Here is a 21179-nt window from a genome sequence, read left to right as displayed (position 1 = left end):
ACTTAACAACTGTGTTACCAACTTAACAATTGCAATGATCCACTTAACAACTATGGCAAGAAAGGTCGTAAAGTGAGGCAAAACTCATTTAACAAATGTCTCACTTAGCAACAGAAATTCTGGGCTCAATTGTGATCATATGTCAAGGACTACCTATATATTCAACCTATATCAAATCAATTATAGTATCTACCATGAGTTACTTTTATGCTATTTGGGGTTCAAAATCGTATTACAACTTCACTGATTCCCCCTTCCTTATATTTTTCCCAAATTGTTTCTTCACTCAGTGTAACATTTAAAATATTTGAGTATGATGACTCAAAGTATTTATTTACCTTCATTTGAAGCTAATAACCACCCAATTGCAATGGACTTTACAAAGTATGCCAAAAGCAGGAATTTCAAGGCATAATTTGGCCTACCAGACAAAACATCCAGATTAAGCATGTATAAATGAAGCTGAATCTCAGCTGAAGCATAAGGCACAAATGGAACAAGTGGAACCACAGTTTCACTTTCCTCCCAAAGGAAAAGAGAAAAGGTAGTGAATATTGGGCCAAGCAATTACTAAAGATGCAGAAACTAGGTTATTAGGAACATGGCTTAACTTTTAGCTGTATTCCCCAATGACATCATCTAGTCTACATCTGAAAAGCAGAAGAATCCAGCCACTGGGCTTTTTTCCTGTTGTTATACAATAATAAACTTGTTATCTTTAAGATGTAACTGTGATGTTCTTTCTCCTGTCAAAAATGCTTAAAGAAATATTATTTCTTTCTGAAAGCAGACTCATAGGGAATTATCAGAAGCTACCTTTGGTTTCCACACATTTCAGGAAGCACAACTCTATATGTTCCTAAATCTATGACACAACTAGTTTTATCAGTACAAAAAAAAATAGACTGAAATAAAACATGTAAGCTTGAACTTCAAAAGAAAAAGAGAGAGTAGAATAAGATGTAAATACATTATTTCCTTTATAAAAAATAAAATCTGTAAAATTCTAATTGTGGATACACATGCCATTTTTTACTTAAGCATATTTACAATCACATATGAAATGTAGTGTAAGACTGTCATGAGTACATAAATTGAGCAATCCTAACTCTTCAAATAGCAATGATTATAAATAACTTTACTGGGAAAAATACAAGAAACATACTGCTCAGGAAGAGCTTTTAGCAAGCCCTGTTGGTTTTTATTGATTGACATATTACAAGGAGAATATCTGCATTGCTGAAAGGCAGCAACTATCCACAAACCAATGATGGGCTAACAAGCTATTAATGACAGTCTGCAACCCAACCCTTAAAATGGTCAGAATTCTTTCTTTGACCACAAGGACAAGTCGGTCATTATTGTAAGGCTTAAAGAGATCAAACATTCCAATCTTTAACAAAGGTTTAACAAAAATAAGGTTATGTATGTTCAGCATTGACATTCCAACATTTACAGACATGTTCAAACATTAACATTCCTGCTGATCTTAAAGTAAAAGATAACACACAGACAGACAATCGTACCACAGACCAGGAAAAAAAACAAAAAAGCAGAAGTAGGACTATGGGCAATCCTTGACTTATGACAGTTCATTCAGTGACTGTTTGAAATTACCACAGTACTGAACAAAGGGAATTATGACCCCTGACTGAAATTATGACTAAAGCAACACCCCAACAATCACATAATCAAAATTCAGATACTTGGCAGAGAGAGGATCTGAGCCTCCTGGGCATAGTGAAAATGCCTGGGCCTACTAGATTGTAGCAGATTTCTACATACCGGTGGGCACTGAGCCTCCCAGGGTCTCTCTCACTCACTGAGGCAACCCCAGGCAACTGCTCAACAACCAAGAGTCTGTCCCAGACTATCTGTAACTCACAGAACAGAGTAGCCCGCAAAATGTAATAAGGATAAAACCACCATCGTCATCATCCCAGCAGACAAAGGTCGAACCAACCCAATAAAGAAACTAGACAACCTAATTAAGAGAAACTTTAACAACCTAACCAAGAAAACTAAAAGTTAAAAAGAAAAAAAGAATGGTAATGGATGAAGGCAGTGGATCCATTGTCCCACAAATCTATGGACAGCCAAAAATACGCAAGCCAATTGTCCAATTATAGCATTACCAGGGACCCCAACATATAACATAGTCAAAGAACTTAACCAAAAAAGCTTGGACACTTCCAGAAGAGACTGAACATTATATCAATGCCTCATTGTAGTGCCTCCAGAAAAATCAAACAGCTAAAAATAGAAGAATAGATTTTGGTTTCATTCAATGTCACAGCACTCTTTACATCCATGGACCAGGAACTAGTGAAAGAATTTATGGCAGCACTAGTACACAATATGCCCAGCTTAAACAAATGCACTAAGATTTAAATATCCAGAATCATGGACCTTATCAATCTCTGTCTCACTACCTATTTTCAATTTGATGGGCAAATACACTATCAAATCAGAGGAACATGCATGAAATCACCAAACTCAGGAATCATAGCAGAGACTTCATTTGAAGCTGACCATTTTTGATCTTCCTTGCCCTTTTCTCCACCTTTTCTGATGCTATTTAAAAGATGTTCCATTCCAATTTCTTTTTTATTTTTATCTACCTCTTTTATCCAAGTAGCATTCTTGTTAAATTTCTTTTGCGTTGTCCCATAGCTGTGCCCAGAATGACACTGTTTCTTCTTTGTCAGGTGTAGACTGGTAAACAGTAAACTCTCCATTGATAGATGGGAGAAACATTTCTGATTTTACTGAAAATGGAGATTCTGTTATAGTGTGCAATTCAATCATCATATCTGCTGATCTTCTTGGCTATAGCTGTTATTTGTTGCTTTATTATTTCCAATGCTTCCTTAATCTTACTTGTTTCTAGGTAATTTTTCTTGAACAGGTATTCTTTGATCTTTTGTACTTCAGCTTTCCCCCCCCCCCTTTCATCTCTTCTAGCTTGCTTGCATCTGGTCTTAACTTGCTGATCATAATTTCCAGCCTGATCTTCCATTCTGATGATGCACTGTTTGGCTTTTTTGTTTGTTAATTTTGCATCCCAGTATTCAGTTATAACTGCAGCTGTGCTGTACACTGACTTGTAACCATTTGTTTAGTTACTGTTTGAAGTTACAACAGCAGTGAAAAAAGTGGCTTATGGTCATTTTTCACACTTATGACCATTATAGGATCTCCATGGTCACATGATCAAAATTTGGCTGTTGGGCAACTGGCATGTATTTATGATGGATGCAGTGTCTCACCTTTTGCGACCTTCTGACAAGCAAAATCAATGGGGAAATCAGATTCACTTTACTAACTTAACAACTGCAGTGATTCACTTAACAACTGTGGCAAGAAAGGTCATAAAATGGGGCTAAGACTCACTTAACATAGCAACAGAAATTTTGGACTTAATTGTGGTTGTAAGTTGAGGTTTATCTGTAGTTAGTTTGTTTCTTGCAATGAGCTGGTGCTTATATTTGATATTATAGTATTGACATCTTTTTATACTTGTGCTAGCTGTTTCTTTGGAAGAAGCTTCAATGCAGGCAACTTTATTCTGTTGTTTTTGTGCTATATTACATGCTCAAACATTCTTTGTTTCAGTTCTTTTACTTTTTTAGTTAGGGAACTTTGTTCTCTCTAAGGAAAAGGCAGACAAGAGGGTGCCTGGTTTGAGAATGAATAAAATCCAATAGCTATGCTGCTGCTGACTACTTATGCCTTGCCTCTACAGTCTGAATTATTTCTGGCAAGATTTTTATTTCTTTGCTCTGGGTGGACCTTTGAATTCTTTATTTCACATTATAAATCAACAGATGATTACACAAACTGATTATAAACAACAACATAACACAATCACCAAAATGATTTGCTGGAATATTTGTAAAAAAATTGTCATGTGCCAATAATGAAAAATCGGAGGGAATTTAGAGTTGAAAAAGTAGTTAAAAATGAGGAGTTAAAATATTGTGGAATTTTCAAATACAAATTGATAAAGTCTTGACTCATAACACACCCAATTTAACTATAGTTGAATTATAGTCTAACTAATTAATTCTATTAATGTATTCTCAGCAAATCTAAGATGGTTTATTTTAAAATAAACTATTTGGGAGAAAAAAATGAATCTTTTCAAGAAACTGTCATGATTGCAACCAGAAATGCAAGCTTCATAGAGAGTAACTATAAAGACGCAATTGCCAATAGGCTGAAGCAGCCTAGAGAAGAAGTAAATTAATACCACAGAGAAGCTATACCAAAGGTTAACTGAGCCTGATCGAAACAAGCTGAATGAATGAATTTGCCCAGTAGAGTATACTTTTTAAGCTAGAGGTGAAAAAAGAAATTCCTGAATAAAAACATGAAAGGAAGAAATAGCTGTCAAATAAACCTTTAAGGAAGACAGAGTACTTTTTTTTTTCAAATCAGCAGGAATAAGAGGACCTCTTGTAGAGAACAGGTACTCAGATTCAAAATTTGGAAGAGGTTATTAAAAGTGTTCATCTTATAATATGAACATAATGTTAACAGCTTTCTAGATGGATAAAGCACTTCCTGAACTATTAGAGAAATCTTTATCAAATTCCTCAGGTGATCAGTAGGAGTTTGTCTATCTCCAGATGCAATAGACTGAGACAGCAGATCTACTCTTGTTATCATGACAAGCAATGAAACTATCCAAGGAAGAAATGAATCAAATTTATGAACTGTAGCTGCCACAGCACCAAGTAGATGGCAGATATTATTGCAAGAATTCTTGTAATGAAATAAATTGGTGGGAACAAACAGAACAATACAGGTAGTATACTGTTCATCTATGACAAATTGAGGCTATCATGGCACTGAATGAATGGTGATTACAATCAGTTCTTGGAGTTCTACTCGTCCCAGTACTTCCATGGGCAGGTAATCACGATCTGGATGCTTGGCAACTGGTTTGCACTTACAATGGGCTGCAGACCCCAGTGTCACATGATAGCTATTTGCAACTTTCCTGCTGGCTTCCCCAGAAAATCAATGCAGAAGCTAAGAAGGAAAGTGGTAAGTTGCTGACTAAGTCATCACCATCTATGTATTTCCCCCCAGCCCCACTGTATTATACATCCCCATGCATCCCCCCCATGTTGCATCTTCAAACACTCTCCAACCCATGTCACTTCTCTGATGCACTCCCACATACCCTCCCCATATGGTTTCTCTTATGTACCTCCTCACAAATCCTCACTATGCTTCTCCCTTATTCCCCTGCACATTTGACAGCAGCTACCTAAATGCTTGCCAGCCTGGGACTCTCACCTTCCTGCCAACTTCTCCATTGACTTTGATTGTGGGAAGACAGCAGGAAGTTGCCTCACCATGGTATTCAGTTATCAATGGCAACTGAGACTGCAAGGATTGCCATCGCTATGAAAATATTGCTTGGTGATAGAAATTCCGGTCCCAATTGCTGTTGTTAAGTCAAGGACTAACTGTATACATAACCATCTGCAAACAAATGAATAACCATGCAGCCCCAGATATATTACCGATCAACTGCCATATTGTTCACTAACAATTTCTATAGACTGAAGAAGTCTACCTGAGAAGTTTCCATCAAGAGGAAGTACATCAAAATATCTACATCTTTTGAGCACTCACTCGTGTGTGCAAATCAATACTAGATTCAATTTATTGGTTAAAGTACTAGGAGCTAATTTAACAGAGATATTATCAGGATATCTTAAGGCTGATTTAGCCAGCTTTTCTGGAGAATGGAGCTGACTGACAGACTCAAACTGCTACAGCAGGAAGCTACAGTAGGAAGCTTAGAATTACTAGTCTAATAAGAATTTCAGGGAGCCCCATAAAAAAGAGTTTGAGTAATGTTCCAAGATACTGGGAAGTTTAAGAAAGTCCCAATACTTACAAGGAGCATTGCATATGTATGTTCAGAGGTAAGAAAATATATCTGTGCATGTACTGAAGACACAAATTGTTATTACTGTTGCTGTTTTTTATTTTGGTCAACTCAAGACAGCAAACGTATCTAATACTCTTGCCTTTTTTCCTCAGCAAGACCTAGAAGTTGGCTGCAATACATACTTAACATGAACCAGTTATCTCACAGGTTTTTGGAAAGGAAAATGCTATTCTTCCGATTACAATCATATCTTCTTCTCCTACTATGTATCCAGATAATCTACACTGACTCACCTACCTTCCCTAGATTGTTTCATAAATGGAACTCTGTGTAAAGTTATTTGGATTGGGATCATTTCTAAAATTAAACAGATCTATTAACCTGATAGCACTGTGTTAAGCATTTCATATATCACAGTCTGGTTTGGAGGCATCACTGCTTCAGACAGGAAGGCGGTGCAGAGAGTGGTGAGACTGGCCGAAAAGATAATTGGCAGTTCGCTCCCTCCCATCCAGGACATAGCACAGAAGCGCTGCTTGAGCAGGGTCCGTAAGATTATCTGGGACACTACACATCCTCTTCACGACCTGTTTTCCTTGTTATCTTCTGGGAGGAGGCTTCGTGGTATCCGAAGCAGAACATCCAGATTCAGCCAGAGTTTCATTCCATACAGCATTAACCTTGCAAACTCTCAAGCTTCCTCCTTCCATTATATATTCAAGATGGACAATATTTAATATTTATTGCTACGTATGTGTAGGGATGTGGGTCTATACATATGTTGTTCATAGTATGTTTAGGTGTATGTCATGTATGTGTTTCACTTTGAGAGCGGGCAACTAAATTTCATTTTTGATGTGTGCCACTGTGCCCACAGTATAAAAATGACAATAAAGGTTATCTTATCTTATCTTAACACATCATTTAAATGATGAGTAATTCATGCTATATTGAGAAAGCCCATATTGCATTTAAAAACTATCAAATTAATGAAATGTATAAGCAATACATGAATGTGTGTTTCAAAACAGAAGTTTGTTATTTTTACATCTAGATATGCCAGAAAAATCACAATGAAGAACAACTTTTAGTTTATAATTAAGGCAATCATCAATCCAAAGATTATAGCCCTTTTTATTTTATCTCCACATCAAAAAATTTAAAAAATTAAAATCCCTTGAAACATAAGATAAATGAAAATGTAAGTGCTTCACACATAATAACAGTAAGCTGACCCTCTGGGAAATAGTTGGCTTTCTCAATTCAAGTGATTCAAAGCTCATTCAGAACTGTTCATTTAGAATGCAGATATCAAAGTTGATGCAAATATTCAAGAGAAAATTAGAGCTTACCAGATGTTCTAATCCAGTTTTGATGTTTCCGGCATCTCTGAAATAGAAGAACAAAAATTCTAAACAATTATTAATCATTGGTATACAATTATTCATGTTGAACTTCAAAAATTATAATGATCTGTCCTTTTGTTTAGTTTGTTTTAATATCTGAAGCTATATAATTGAATAAAATCTAAATGCATCCTCTAGTATAATTCCAAAATGTCTTTACCATAAATCTAAAACATAAAATGAATATGAATATATAACAGAATAAGAATAAGTGAATGCATATGATTGCTGATAGTTGCTAAATTTTAAATCACTTTATTAAAACCAGAATGTATATACCATTTATAAAAAGAAATGTTTTCAATTATGTGCAAAGCTCAAATTCTCCAACTGAGAAATATTCAACTGTTTATTCTCCCAGGAATAAGAAAATTGTTTCTATGTAAAAAAGTATGATATTAACATCTAAACAAAGTTGACTGATAGCACATGATTAAAAAAGTCAGCTGATTCATCTAACTTCAGAATGATGCGGATTTAGGAGAAACAATATACAGTACACAACAAACAAAAATAAAAAGTTGTAGTCAATTTGCTCAATATTCTTTGATCAATTCATAGGGCACTAAATCTATTGAGAAAGAAGATGATGACGACTCAGATTTTGTGTCAGTAGATCCAACATAAATCATTGATAACTTAAATCACAGCTAACTTGCATCACTGTTTCATATCTATCTCTAATCATCCTGCAAATCAGCAATTTCTTCAGGATCATAATGCCCATGAATAAATTTATAACTCAAAACTCATATACTGCCAGAAATCCTTGCTTTTTATAATAAGCAAAAATTCATTTGTATTTCTGGCAATAAAAAATACACTTGTGATAAACCAGTGCTTTTATTTCTCTATCATCACATGCATTAAACATTTTAACAATTCAATTAAGCCAGGGGCCAAATTATTTTAGAATTTAAATTTATTTTCCATGCAATGAAAATAGACTTCAACCAATCTTTTATTTCTTATTTTTTTATTGGTTTGTGGTTTTTCAAACAGAATATTATCAGATTGCAAATTTTTCTATATTATTTCCTTACTATTCAGATTTTTAAAAAATATGAATTACATTCATCTTTGTATTTTTTTCTAATAAACAAACTACAGTCTAGGTTATTTAATATAAGCCTTTCTTAAAGGTGCATTATAAAATAAAGGAAATTCAGAAATTATATATTGGTTTGACCTTAGTGCAGGAAAGGAGGCTGGTTAAAAAAAAATGTTTATTTTTTTTCACTTTTCAACAGGTGATTTTATGGAACTGTGAAATAATAAAACAAGACTATGCGCAAAACATATCCTACTTTTAATCAAAATGATATTCTATAAGTTAGAGAAAAAGAATATTTTCCTGGACTGGAAATTAGACTACTAACCAACTGCCTGTAGGCATTAATGTGGTAAAACACACATTGTGATACTGTTAATGCAAACTCTGCCCCTTTCATACTTGTGTGTGATATTAAACCTAGTACTGATGATGTTATCTAGTTGGGTAATGAAACATCTGCAAGAAAACAACCAGGTTCAGCGAGCACCAAGGACTCCTCATTTCAACCCTGAGCTACAAATATTTTCTTCTATTGGTACCAATCAACCGTGTAAGAACTCAGTCACGATAAGGAAGAAGCTCTCCAAAGAGATTTTCCTGACACTTTTTATAATCTTTTCCAAATTTTTATGAATGTTATAATTAAATTTTTGACATTCAGAATCATTAGATCAGTTTTAAAACTTTAAAACTTACATTTTTCTGTGGTTTATAATATTGTATTTCATATTTTTATTGTAATCTATCCAGAGCATTACATGGCCAATATAAATATACTAATTGAATCAATAACTGACCTAAAGTGACTTACCAGATGCTCAGCTGGTTTGATGGATCTCTGTCTCTAAGTGATAATTTGGTCTACACATGTATCAAGTAAATAAGTTTTGGATGCAGTCAAAGGACAATTCTGAGTAAAAGCTATAAAAATGAAGAATTTCTATATAAAAGTTGTATTATGGTAGGAAGAATTTCCAGAGATAGCATTGAAATATTTATTTTACTTTGCTTGTAAAATGGTGAGCAACTAGGTGTTGACAAAGTATTCATGGAGTTATAGCCACAATAAATTATCATAGCAAAATTCTTGCATTTGGGTATTTTCAATGTTCACATTACTAATAACAATTATAAAACTAATTATATACAACATCTCTAAATATTAATTGCTTAAACCACTGAATGCATTTTGAAAATCTATTTTCAATCATTTCCATATATATCTTACTCATATTTTTTCAGATTTGAAATGTGCTAAACATCTATTCCTGTTAACCTATGTTTAAAAAAAATAATCCCGCACAGAAAAAAATAGTCTCATGAAACATGTAGAATAATAATCAAAATTTGCTATACCACATCATACATTATTAAAAGAAAACTGAAATCCTCTATTTATATTGGAGCTGAAGGTCATAATGAACTTAATTGCTAGGAAGCAGAACCCAGGTCACTGACACACAAAGCTTCTTGCTAATGGTATCAAATTTGTTCTCTTTAGTGGTCTGTCTCCTATGCTGTGCTTGTCACAACTTCATCAATATTTGCACAACTGTTTCTGCTCTGTGCTGAAAGCAGACTTAATTCAATTATAGATCTTAAAACTGATAAAATGGTCCTGAAGTGGAAACGGGAAAGATATTATTGGCAAATGAATAAAGATCTGTATTGAACTAACACACGAGAGTATAGAAGATTTAAAAAAAAAATCATTCCCTGTCTTAAGTCTTCTGGGAACAGTGAGTTTTCCTTTCCCTCATGCAGCACATTGATTTCTGAATTAGACTGCAATATTAAATAATTAATATACTTGCCATGATTGATGTTTTGCATTAGTTGAATATTAGGTTATCAATCAAAATCCACTTGGTTTAATGTAATAATATTGAAAAAGTGTCACTGTCTGTTCATCCAATTTGTAGTTGAAGCAGCACAGATAGTAATATTGGAATAACAGAAGGTTCTGAGGCAGGAAGTGCTCTAGATGAACATACTGTATATAAGGCCAACATTAGGAAACTAACAGTGACTTTGGGCCAGTTATTCTCTCTCAGCCCAACTCACTTCAAAGGGTCATTGTTGAGGGTATTACACTGAGGAAAGAGTATTGTTTGCTGCGTTGAGTTTATAAAAAATAATACAGGGGGATTAAAAATGTAAAAAAAAATCTATATCTAACTATTTCATGGCACTCATCATTTTCAGTACAATTTTCTTTCAACTCTGAGATTTATCATGCAGTAAGATCTTGTCATACGGGTGATCCTTACTTAATGACTCTTCACTTAGCAACTGTCCCAAGTTACAACTGACCCAAAAAAGATATTTACAGCCCAGATTCGAAGCTCTGATGGCTGCCCCCCCAATAGTAATTTATTATTTTATTTAAAATACAATTAAATGAAAGAATTAACTCAGTAATAATAAATATAAGGAAAAAAGGACTCCATTTGCCAAAACTGGGGTTATACATAATAAATAATTTATGTCAATAAAATAATCATTATTATCCAAGAACAAATAAAAATATTTTCTGCTTCTGATGAAGTAGCACAGGTAGTCCTTGCTTAATGACCATTCATTAAGTAACCATTCAAAGTTATAATAGTGCTGAACGAATGGCAGTTATGACTGGTCCTTGAAGTTATGGCTATTGCAATGCTCCCATGGTCATGTGACCAAGTTCTTGAAGTTTAGCAGCCCACCCACACTTTTGACGACAACATGTGTTTCAACTCTCCCACCTGCCTATCTCTCCCATCTCTGCCCTTCTGGCCATCCTGCATTCCACCACCTCCATACCTCTAACTCCCTGCTGACCTTCACAGTCTTCTTCCTTCTGCTGCTGCTGAGATGTGTCTGGCCAAGGCAGCTGCTGCCCAATATGAAGCCTTGGGGGCAGGGGGGGAGGAAGCAGAGGTGAGCGCAGCAGGATTGCAGACCCTTGTCTCCTGAAGAAGTTTGCCGAGTCAACCAGCTGCATTATATATCATTTCTGAAATATTTAAATTCTATGCTAATTTCATTGTTTCTATCTTAATTTTCTATTCTTTTTAATTGGGAAACCTATTAGGATATATATACCTTTCTGTGACAAGCTACCATTGGGGAAGGTGCTTGTGAGTGCACGAGTAAGGAAATGTCCCTGAAACGATGACCCAACAGGTCATGTGTTGTCTATTATGCTCTAAAGTTCAAGATTCTTTTCAAATTTATAATGAAACTAAGTAAATTTAATAGATTTTTGAAATTTTCAAATGGGTGTATATAGGCAATCCTTGCTTAACAACATAAATTTGGACTGGAATTTCCCTTGCTAAGCAATGCAGTCGTAAAGCACAATGTTACATGACTGCATTGCTTAGTGACAAATTATGAATAGGCCTATATCTATATGGAGGTATCAGAAGCTATGAAAATATTAAAACTGGCAAGGCACCAGGACCGGATGGAATAACTGGTTCTTATTATAAATGTTTTAAAGATTTACTTTTGCAAAAACTTCAGAAAATGACGAGTTCTGTTTTGCAAGGAGATGCAATGTCAGAATCTTGGGAAAAGAACAATATTGCATTGTTACTAAAGTGAAGACAGGATCTAACTTATACTGTAAATTATAGACCAATTTCTTTATTGAACAATGATTATAAGTTGGCATCATTAATTTTGGCAGGTACACTAAAAGTTTTTACAAGAATTATTCATGAAGATCAATGTGGATTTTTATATAAAGACAATTAAAAATAATGTCAGAACTGTATTGAATATAATAGAATACTTACAACATAATGGTAAACAAACCACATTAATTTTTTTTAGATGCTGACAAAGCTTTTGACAATTTGAACTGGTCCTTGTTTAAAGTTCTGGAAAATATGGATTTTGGTGAGAATTTTCTTCACGGAATCAAGTCAATATACGCATCTTTAAAGGCTCAAATTATAGTCATTGAAGATTTGAGTAAATCATGTGATATTCCAAAGGGAACAAAAAGAGATTATCCTCTGTTCCTTTTTTGTTTATTTTGTTTCTTGAAGTTTTGAATAGAGATATTAGTCAAGATGAAGATAACAGGTCTAAAAATTAAAAATGAGACCTTTAAACTGAGAGCTTTTGCTAATAATTCGCTTTTGATTTTGCAGGCTTTAAGATTAATAAACAAAAAAGGAGTATGGCAAAAGAAAGCAAACACTATATCAGAAATAATAGATCCCTTCGGTTCAATCCCAAAACATATAGAGCACTGCTTGAATACCATCGAAATTGACAAAATCACCATCATAAATTGCAAAGGATAACTTTACTTGGAATAGCTTACATCTTGCAACTACACCTTTAACACCATTAAAAGCAACATCTATCCTTAGGAAGGACTCGACAAGTGGACAAAAATGCCAAATCCAGTCTAAACATCTGATTGACTATGTGATCAACTATAACACTTTAAATATGTATGCCACCAAACTCTCAACGACTCTGGGCAGATTATAAGAATCAAATAAATTACAATAATATTAATAAAACATAAAAGATAAAAATTGCAAACATACTGAAGCAAGTGGTCTTAGGACCTCATTAAAGGCTAGGGAGAAGAGTCAGGTCTACTGTCTCTTGTTGGATTCCAGAGAATTGCTAGTATGACTTTTTCTTCCATTGTTGCCCTGGAGCTATATGGAATATGTAGATGTGCCTGGTGAATGACTTGATCATACCGAAGCACCCTCTCCCTCTTTGCAAAGATTGTTCATTATGGTTGTTGTGTTTGTTTATATAATTTTTATTAAGGATTTCCACAAAACTAAAAGTTAAACATGAAATAATATAGAGTAAGATTAGAAAAAAGAAAAATGTGAATGCAATACAAACAGAAAAAGAAAATATGCATAAAGAAATGACTACCGATCTTCTTTACAGCAGTTAAAAACTTATTTTCTTTCTTCCTCTATTAAAATTACATCTCTTTCCATATTCAACCCTCTTTAATCAGTAAATACATAAATCATTGTTTCATTTTCTATTTCCAAAAAGCAAACAGTCCATAAGAGGTTTCCCATCTTTAATAAAAGTACTTGTTTTGCCTTATCCCTGATCAAACAGGTCACTTTTATCATTTCTGCAAATTCCATAATTTTCGCAATCCATTCCTCCATTGTAGATATTTCAGTATTTTCCAACTTTATATATATATAATAATCTCACTGCAGTTATCCTATACAAACCAAATCTTCCATAAGTCTTTTCTAATTGGCTATCCATTAGTCCCATATACCAATGTTACAGCATTTTATAAAAAATATCTTTTAAATTGCAATATAATGTGAATTTTGGTCCTTTTAACTACATTCTGTGTATATTGTAACCAAAATTCTTAACCCATCTTACCATGCATTCTTTAATTTGTTCTCCTTTCATTTCAAACCTGAGCAAAAGTTTATGTGTTTTAGCAATACATGTTCATCACTTGTATATAATTCAATTTTGAATTCCATTTTAAATTTTTCAATTCCAATTACTTCTTTATCTATGTTAAATCTCTTTCTCAATTGTGAAAATTGTAAATCTTTGAAAACTAAATCTCTCTATAAACTGTTTTCTTCAACAATTCAATTAACAATTCCACAAACACTTCATTTTAAATTCTCCATGTTCCTGAACAAGCAAATCTGGATAGATTAACCATCTCTCTTTGCTCATTAGTTGGTGTTTTTGGACTTTCTGCTGGTGTCTCAATATAGTTGTATACTTTTTAATGGTATTTTGTACTATTTTATTATTCATACTAATATTTCAACTGATAGTAGAGAGACCAGATAAACCTTGATATTGGCAACTATGAAAGCACAATCTATCGATACATACATACAACTCCACAGAGAATTCTTGGCCTCACACATTGCTTCTACCACTTAACCTAACTATTTAAGGAAGAATTACTGCTTTCCGTATCAAACTCCAAACCTCAAATTCTGGACAATATCTGACAAATATTCTTGTAAATGTAGAGGTTTGTGAATAAAAAAGTTTATTATAATTAGACTGTTTTGAATTTTACTAAGCCTTGGGAAGCACTCTTTTAATTCTCATTCTTTTATTTTATTTCTAAAAATTTCAATGTTGTAAAGACTGTTTCTGAAGTTCACTTAATTATAATAAAATGTCAAATTATTTATTGGAATCAAATTGTTAAAATGCAAAATCTACCAAAATTAAAGGAACATTTTAAAAAATAGAATGTTTTATCCTCAATATAATGTAAATAGGTAACAAAAGGTTTATATATAATTAATAATAAAACTTACATTATAGAAAGAAATTATGTGTAAAAGCAATTACTTGTCTTATTTATTACATTTAAGTTACTAACAAAATTAAGTGAATTAGAATACTTTTATACATGTGCTTAGCAATCATTTTATTTGACAAAACACAATATATGTTCATAGTCAAATAAATATGTCTATAAACAAAAGAGCTGTGAGAAATAACCTGTGGGCTTTCTACTATTAAATTATCTATCAGACATAAATAGTACACATACTATCATTAGTGATCTTCATTCAAAACTGACAATTTAAGAGCAGAGAAATGATTTATTGATTTTCCATTTTCCCATTTTCCGTTTATATTTACATTTATATTATAAATATAAAAACTGTAAAATGAATGAGACTTCATTCTAAAAGTAGCAGTAAGTAAAAACATAAAATTAAAAGCTTCTTTACAAAGAATAAACTCCTAGAGAAAAGATGCAAATAAAATTACTGTCATCATCTTTTGTTTTTTATTTGCAAGTATAAAACTGAAAAGAAACAAAAGCAGGGAACCCAGCATCTGTCATATCAGAATATAAAAAGATGATCCTGGCACAAAATGAAAAAGCTGTAATTCATTTGCAAATCAATCCTGCCAGTTCTATTTCAAGCTGGCGGTAACTGTCAAGAGTTAACAAGATAATCACTTTCAATCCTGCTTTCAATGGTACATTACACTGTTACTCCATTCAATAAGGCTGTTCTTTGGGGCACCAGATGAATGGTTTTCATTTCTAACCTGCACAAAAACTTGCCAAAAACAAAAAATCCACAGGGCTTAGAGAAAAAAATCCCTTTCTGAGCATTTATTTGCCAGGATTTCCTTTTAAGCAAAATAAGATATTTGGACACAATGGTGTCCATTCATTTCTTATATTCCTTCAGGTCCTCAGTCTGTTGTTTTAACAGTATTTGGCAAAGAAGGATGAACAAGACATTTTTTAAAAATGTACTAGACAAATATATATAGAAAGCTTTCTATATCTAGCTACCTTGTAATGCAATGAAATACCTAAAGAAATAAATCCTTCTTAACATTTAATTTTAAATAAAGCACAGACTCATAACAGTCACGAAGAAAATAAAAAAACCCTGTAGTCACTAAGAAAAAAACCTATTGGTTATTGTATATCAACACACTTCACCAATTGAAATGTTTTAATTTATAAAACACATGAAATAAAGATATTAGGACGAATTACTATGTTATCCTTATGGAGGAAGTATATTAGTTACCTTACTTTTCTCCTTGTTAGCAGTATTTGTACATTTGGTGTAGTTATTAACATTTGGAACATTACTAAGATATTTTAGTAAGTTCACTGTCTTAGATTACTAAGATATACTAAGAATTTTCAGTTGCTTGAAAATTTAATTAGTTATTCAGATAAACACCTACTGAATACAAATTCCTTAAATATTAGATAAAAATTGCTAGACTGACAAAAGCCAGTCCTATTGAATCTTCAAATTCCTGTTGCCCCCAGTGCTATTTCAAAAGATTTCTCAACCATCAGGAGGGGCTTACAGGGACACAGGGAACTAGAAGGGCACAAGGAGGATGAACTAGGAAGTGACAGATATAACAACAACAACAACAACAACTGTTAAGTTTTTACAGGTTCCAGACTGTGACTCGAATTGATGATGATGATGATGATGATGATGATGATAATAATAATAATAATAATAATAATAATAAAATAATAATAAATAATAATAAAAACAAGGTAAACAAGAGAAACCTGTTGAAAACAAGATTGAAAGCAGAATATCGAAAGGAAACAATTGAGCATTGGGTTTTTAAAAAGAAGCCTATCACAGTCAATACCTGAAGCATTGAAGGAAAGGTAGATACAAAGCTAACATGGAGCTGTGTTGAGATCAGGAGTGCTGAAGAAATAAACTGAAGGCTTCATTTTGGCTGTCCAAGAAAAGCCCTGCAGACCAATTCCATGAAAGCAAAAATTCAACATGTCAGCAATAACAGCAAATGTCGCTTATGCAACCTTATCAGTGGCTGCAGCAAAATCTCACAGACTGATTATCTACAATGTCATGGTCGAGTTGCCAAAATTATACATTGCAAGCTTTACCAGAAGTTTGGGTTTGAATGCAGAAAAAATTACTGGGAACACTAAATTGACCAATTCATGAAAATGAGCAAGTCAAGATCCTGTGGGATTTTTGGATCTAAACGGACAGACATTTAGCCCACATCACACCTGAGATCATTATTGTAGAAAAGAAAAAAGTCTGGTTCATTGATATTGTAATACCAGGTGATTTGCAATTGAAGCTGAGCAACTATGGAAGAAGAAATCAATGGTTGTACCAATAGTAATATCCTTGGAGCAATACCCAAAGGGCTGCCAAGATACATGGAAATTTTGAACTTATTAGAACTGAATATCCTGACTTTGTAAAAAAAACAACACCGACTTGGAACTGTCCATATACTCAGACGTCTTAATAGCTTTTAGGTCCTTGGTTAAGTTTTTATCAGTCCCAGACAGTGAATGGAATTGAAGATTAAATCATCAACAACAATAGTAATAATAATAATTAGTAATAATATATTTCCATTCAGGCACTATCTTATTTTATAAGTACATAAAAATCTTATAAATAAAAAATAAATCAGATTATATAGGATTTTTATTCTTTTCACAACAATAATTAGCATATTATTTTTGAATAGTAAAATATCTTCAGTTGTTCAAGTAAACATTTGTTTCTGCTATTTTAATGGCTTTAAAAGAAAAGTTAGAAGAGGTCAAATTTTGGGGGCAGGAAACCATTATGAAAAATACCTAGGGGCTAGCAATACATGGTTGAAAGCATAAAGTGATACAATCATGATTCAGATGAACCCAAAAGAATAATATTTCTGGTATATAAGCCAAAATAGTAGCAAGGATGAAAAAGAATGAGCGAAACACAAATAGTCTAAGAGGCAAAGACGCTTAAATGAGAGAACGATGCTGAAGTCACTACAGACCGATGAAAAGATGTCATAGAAATTTCTATGACACGCATTCAATGAAAATTCATGGTGATTGGTTTGCCAATAGACAAAAATATAAAATTAATAGGTTATTGTCTCCTTTAGATTAGCTGTATTTTTTTCCCTTCCTTTTATGGCCTTACTACTCAAAATGATGCCTGCTGCTTGGCGGTTTATCTCTATCCATTAAAAGCTGGTATTTGAGTAGTGTTGGTGAGAAAAAATGATAAAGATCTTTCTTTTAAACTGTAAAAGTTTAAATATGAAAGATAAAATAAAATAAAATAAAGATCTTTTCCTAAATTGGATGGTGTTAATGTATTAATTAATAAAGCCCAATATTAATTAATAAACTCTGTTGCTCTTTCATAAGACTTTAAACACTTGGCTGTTTTCCTGAGGCTGGGTTACTGAATGTGTTAAAGGTCCTTTTCTTGGTTTTGTTGTTAACTAGCCAAGTATCTTGGTTGGGGTATGTATTCATTTTGGATGGTTTTTATTGTTTAAAATGTTTTTTTTATTGTAGTACAGGTAGTCCTCAATTTGCAACCATCTGTTCAGTGACTATTCACAATTACAATGGCCCTGAAAAAAAAGTGACCTAGAACCAATCCTTGCACTTACAACCAACACAGCATCCTCATAGTCATGTAATCAAATTTGCCAATAAACAAAAATATAAAATTAATAGGTTATTTTCTGTATTTTTTTCCTTCCTTTTATGGCCTTTCTCCTCAAAGAGGAGGCCACTGACATATATTTATGACAACTGAAGCATCCTGGGGCCACATGATACCCATTTGTGACTTTCCCAGACAGCTTCTGACAAGCAAAGTCAATTGAGAAAACTGGATTCCCAGTAACTCTCAGCCTCTCTGGTACCACTGAGAATTTTGTTACTATACTTGAAAAAGCATGAAACTAGTGGCCTTTAATAATATTGACAATATTCAATTATATCACAAAAACAGATTAGAAACACAAGTTAAGATAGGCAAGAAAATGGTAAGTGAGCACCTGTCAACCCTAGACGAATTCAAATCACCAGGACCAGATGGACTATACCCCAAGGTTCTGAAGGAACTGGCAGATGTGATCTCAGAACCATTGAACTATATCTTTCAAAGATCCTGGAGCACTGTGGAACTACCAGAGGACTGGAAAAGAGCTGATGTAGTTCCCATCTTCAAAAAAGGGGAAAAATGGATCCAGGAAACTACAGACCTATCAGCCTGACCTCAATACCTGGAAAAGATAAAAGGTTCTGGAAAAGATAATCAAGCAACGAATCAGTGAACACCTAGAGGCAAACAAAGTCACTACCAAAAGCCAACATGGGTTTGTCAAAAACAGATCATGCCAGACAAATCTTATTGCATTTTTTGACCAGGTGACAAAATTAGTAGACCACAGGAAAGCTGTGTATATAACTTACTTGGATTTCAGTAAGGCATTTGATAAAGTAGACCACAACCTACTACTTCACGGGTATCAAACTCGCCACGTCACGTGACGTGTCACGACGTATTGCGACTCTTTTTGCATTGCTGGCAATGGGATGGGCATGGCTTCGGTATGATGAAACCGGCCTGGGGGAGCGGCAGTTTGACAACCCTGTACTACTTGATAAGATAGAAAAATGTGGGTTAGACAGCATCACCACCAGATGGATTCGTAGCTGGCTGACTGGCTGTACTCAGCATGTGGTCCTCAATAGAACTGCATCTACATGGAAGGAAGTGTGTAGTGGGATGCCCCAGGGCTCTGTTCTGGGCCCAGTGCTCTTCTATATCTTCATCAATGATTTGGATGAGAGAATAGATGGGGAACTCATCAAATTGGCAGACGGCACCAAGTTGGCAGGAATAGCCAACACTCCAGAAAATAGGCTTAAGATACAGAAGGATCTTGACAGACTTGAACATTGGGCTCTATCTAAGAAAATGAAATTCAATGGAGAAAAAAGAAAGGCTCTACATTTAGGCAAGAAAAACCAAATGCAGAGATACAGTATAGGTAGTACCTTGGTCAATAGTAGTAACTGTGAGAAGGATCTCAGAATCCTAGTGGACAATCACTTAAATATGAGCCAGCAGTGTGCTGCAGCTGCCAAAAAAGCCAATACAGTGCTAGGCTGCATTAACAGAGGGATAGAATCAAGATCACGTGAAGTGTTAATACCACTTTGTAATGCCTTGGTAAGGCCACACTTGGAATACTGCATCCAGTTTTGGTCACCACGATGTAAAAAAGATGATGGGACTCTAGAAAAAGTACAGAGAAGAGCAACAAAGATGATTAGGGGACTGGAAGCTAAGACATATAAGGAACGGTTACTGGAATTGGGTATGTCTAGTTTAATGAAGAGAAGGACAAGGGGGGACATGATAGCAGTGTTCCAATATCTCAGGGGCTATCATAAAGAACAGGGAGTCAAGCTATTCTCCAAAGCACCTGAAGGCAGGACAAGAAGCAATAGATGGAAACTAATCAAAGAGAGAAGCAACCTAAAACTAAGGAGAAATTTCCTGACAGTTAGAACAATTAACCAGTGGAACAACCTGCCTCCAGAAGCGGTGAATGCTCCAACACTGGAAATTTTTAAGAAGAGACTGGATAACCATTTGTCTGAAATGATATAGGGTTTCCTGCCTGAGCAGGCAGTTGGACTAGATGACCTCCAAGGTCCCTTCCAACATTATTATTGTTGTTGTTGTTGTTGTTATTATTATTATTATTATTATTATTATTATTGTGGATCATTGCACAGTCAGCCAGATGTTCAGACTGGATTTGGCATTTTGTCTACCTATTTTAGTCCTTATCAAGGACCTGGGATAGGCAGATGTGGATGTTTGATGGTATTACAGATATCGTTGCAGGATGGAAGCGGTTCCTAGTAAGGCCGCCTTTTGCAATTGACTAATGGCGAATTTGTCAATGCCAATGGTCTTCAAGTGGTGCTCCAGTTGTTTTGGGATTGCACCCAAGGCGCCTATTACTATTGGTACTACCCTTGCTTGCTTTTGCCACAGTCTTTCTATTTCTATTTGTAGGTCTTTATATTTTGTTATCTTCTCCAGTTGTTTCTCGTCTATTCTGCTGTCTCCAGGCACTGCCACGTCCACTATCCAGACTTTTTTGTCTTTCTTATCGACAATTGTTAAGTCCGGGGTGTTATGTTGCAGGTGCTTGTCTGTTTGAATTCTGAAGTTCCAGAGCAGTTTAATTTTATCATTTTCTATGACTTTCTCTATTTTATGATCCCATTAGTGCTTGCTTACAGACAAATGATATTTCTTGCAGATCTTCCAATGCACCATTGTTGCTACTTTGTCATGCCGCTGTTTGTAGTCTGTGTGACTTTCTTGCAGCAGCTTACCAGGTGGTCCACTGTTTCTTCAGCTTCTTTGCACAGGCGGCACTTACTGTCTGTTGCTGTCTTCTCAATTTTGGCTTTGTATGCATTTGTCCTTAAGGCTTGGTCTTA

At 34.3% G+C, this 21179-nt stretch overlaps 1 protein-coding gene across 1 annotated transcript in view; it reads right to left on the bottom strand.

The window, feature by feature from the left end:
* Window positions 1–21179, bottom strand: part of RSRC1 (arginine and serine rich coiled-coil 1) — a 151392-nt gene that overhangs the window by 74638 nt on the left and 55575 nt on the right. The window contains exon 5 of the mRNA XM_015831818.1: window positions 7264–7300. Within this exon, the coding sequence (XP_015687304.1) occupies window positions 7264–7300 (37 nt within the window). The remainder of the gene's footprint in view (window positions 1–7263; window positions 7301–21179) is intronic.

The sequence above is a fragment of the Protobothrops mucrosquamatus genome, unplaced genomic scaffold (assembly GCF_001527695.2).
Source record: "Protobothrops mucrosquamatus isolate PMUCROS unplaced genomic scaffold, P.Mucros_1.0 scaffold_281, whole genome shotgun sequence".
Classification (NCBI taxonomy): Eukaryota; Metazoa; Chordata; class Lepidosauria; order Squamata; family Viperidae; genus Protobothrops; species Protobothrops mucrosquamatus.
The sequence above is the reverse complement of the archived record's forward strand: the minus strand, read 5'-3'. Positions and strand labels throughout refer to the sequence as shown.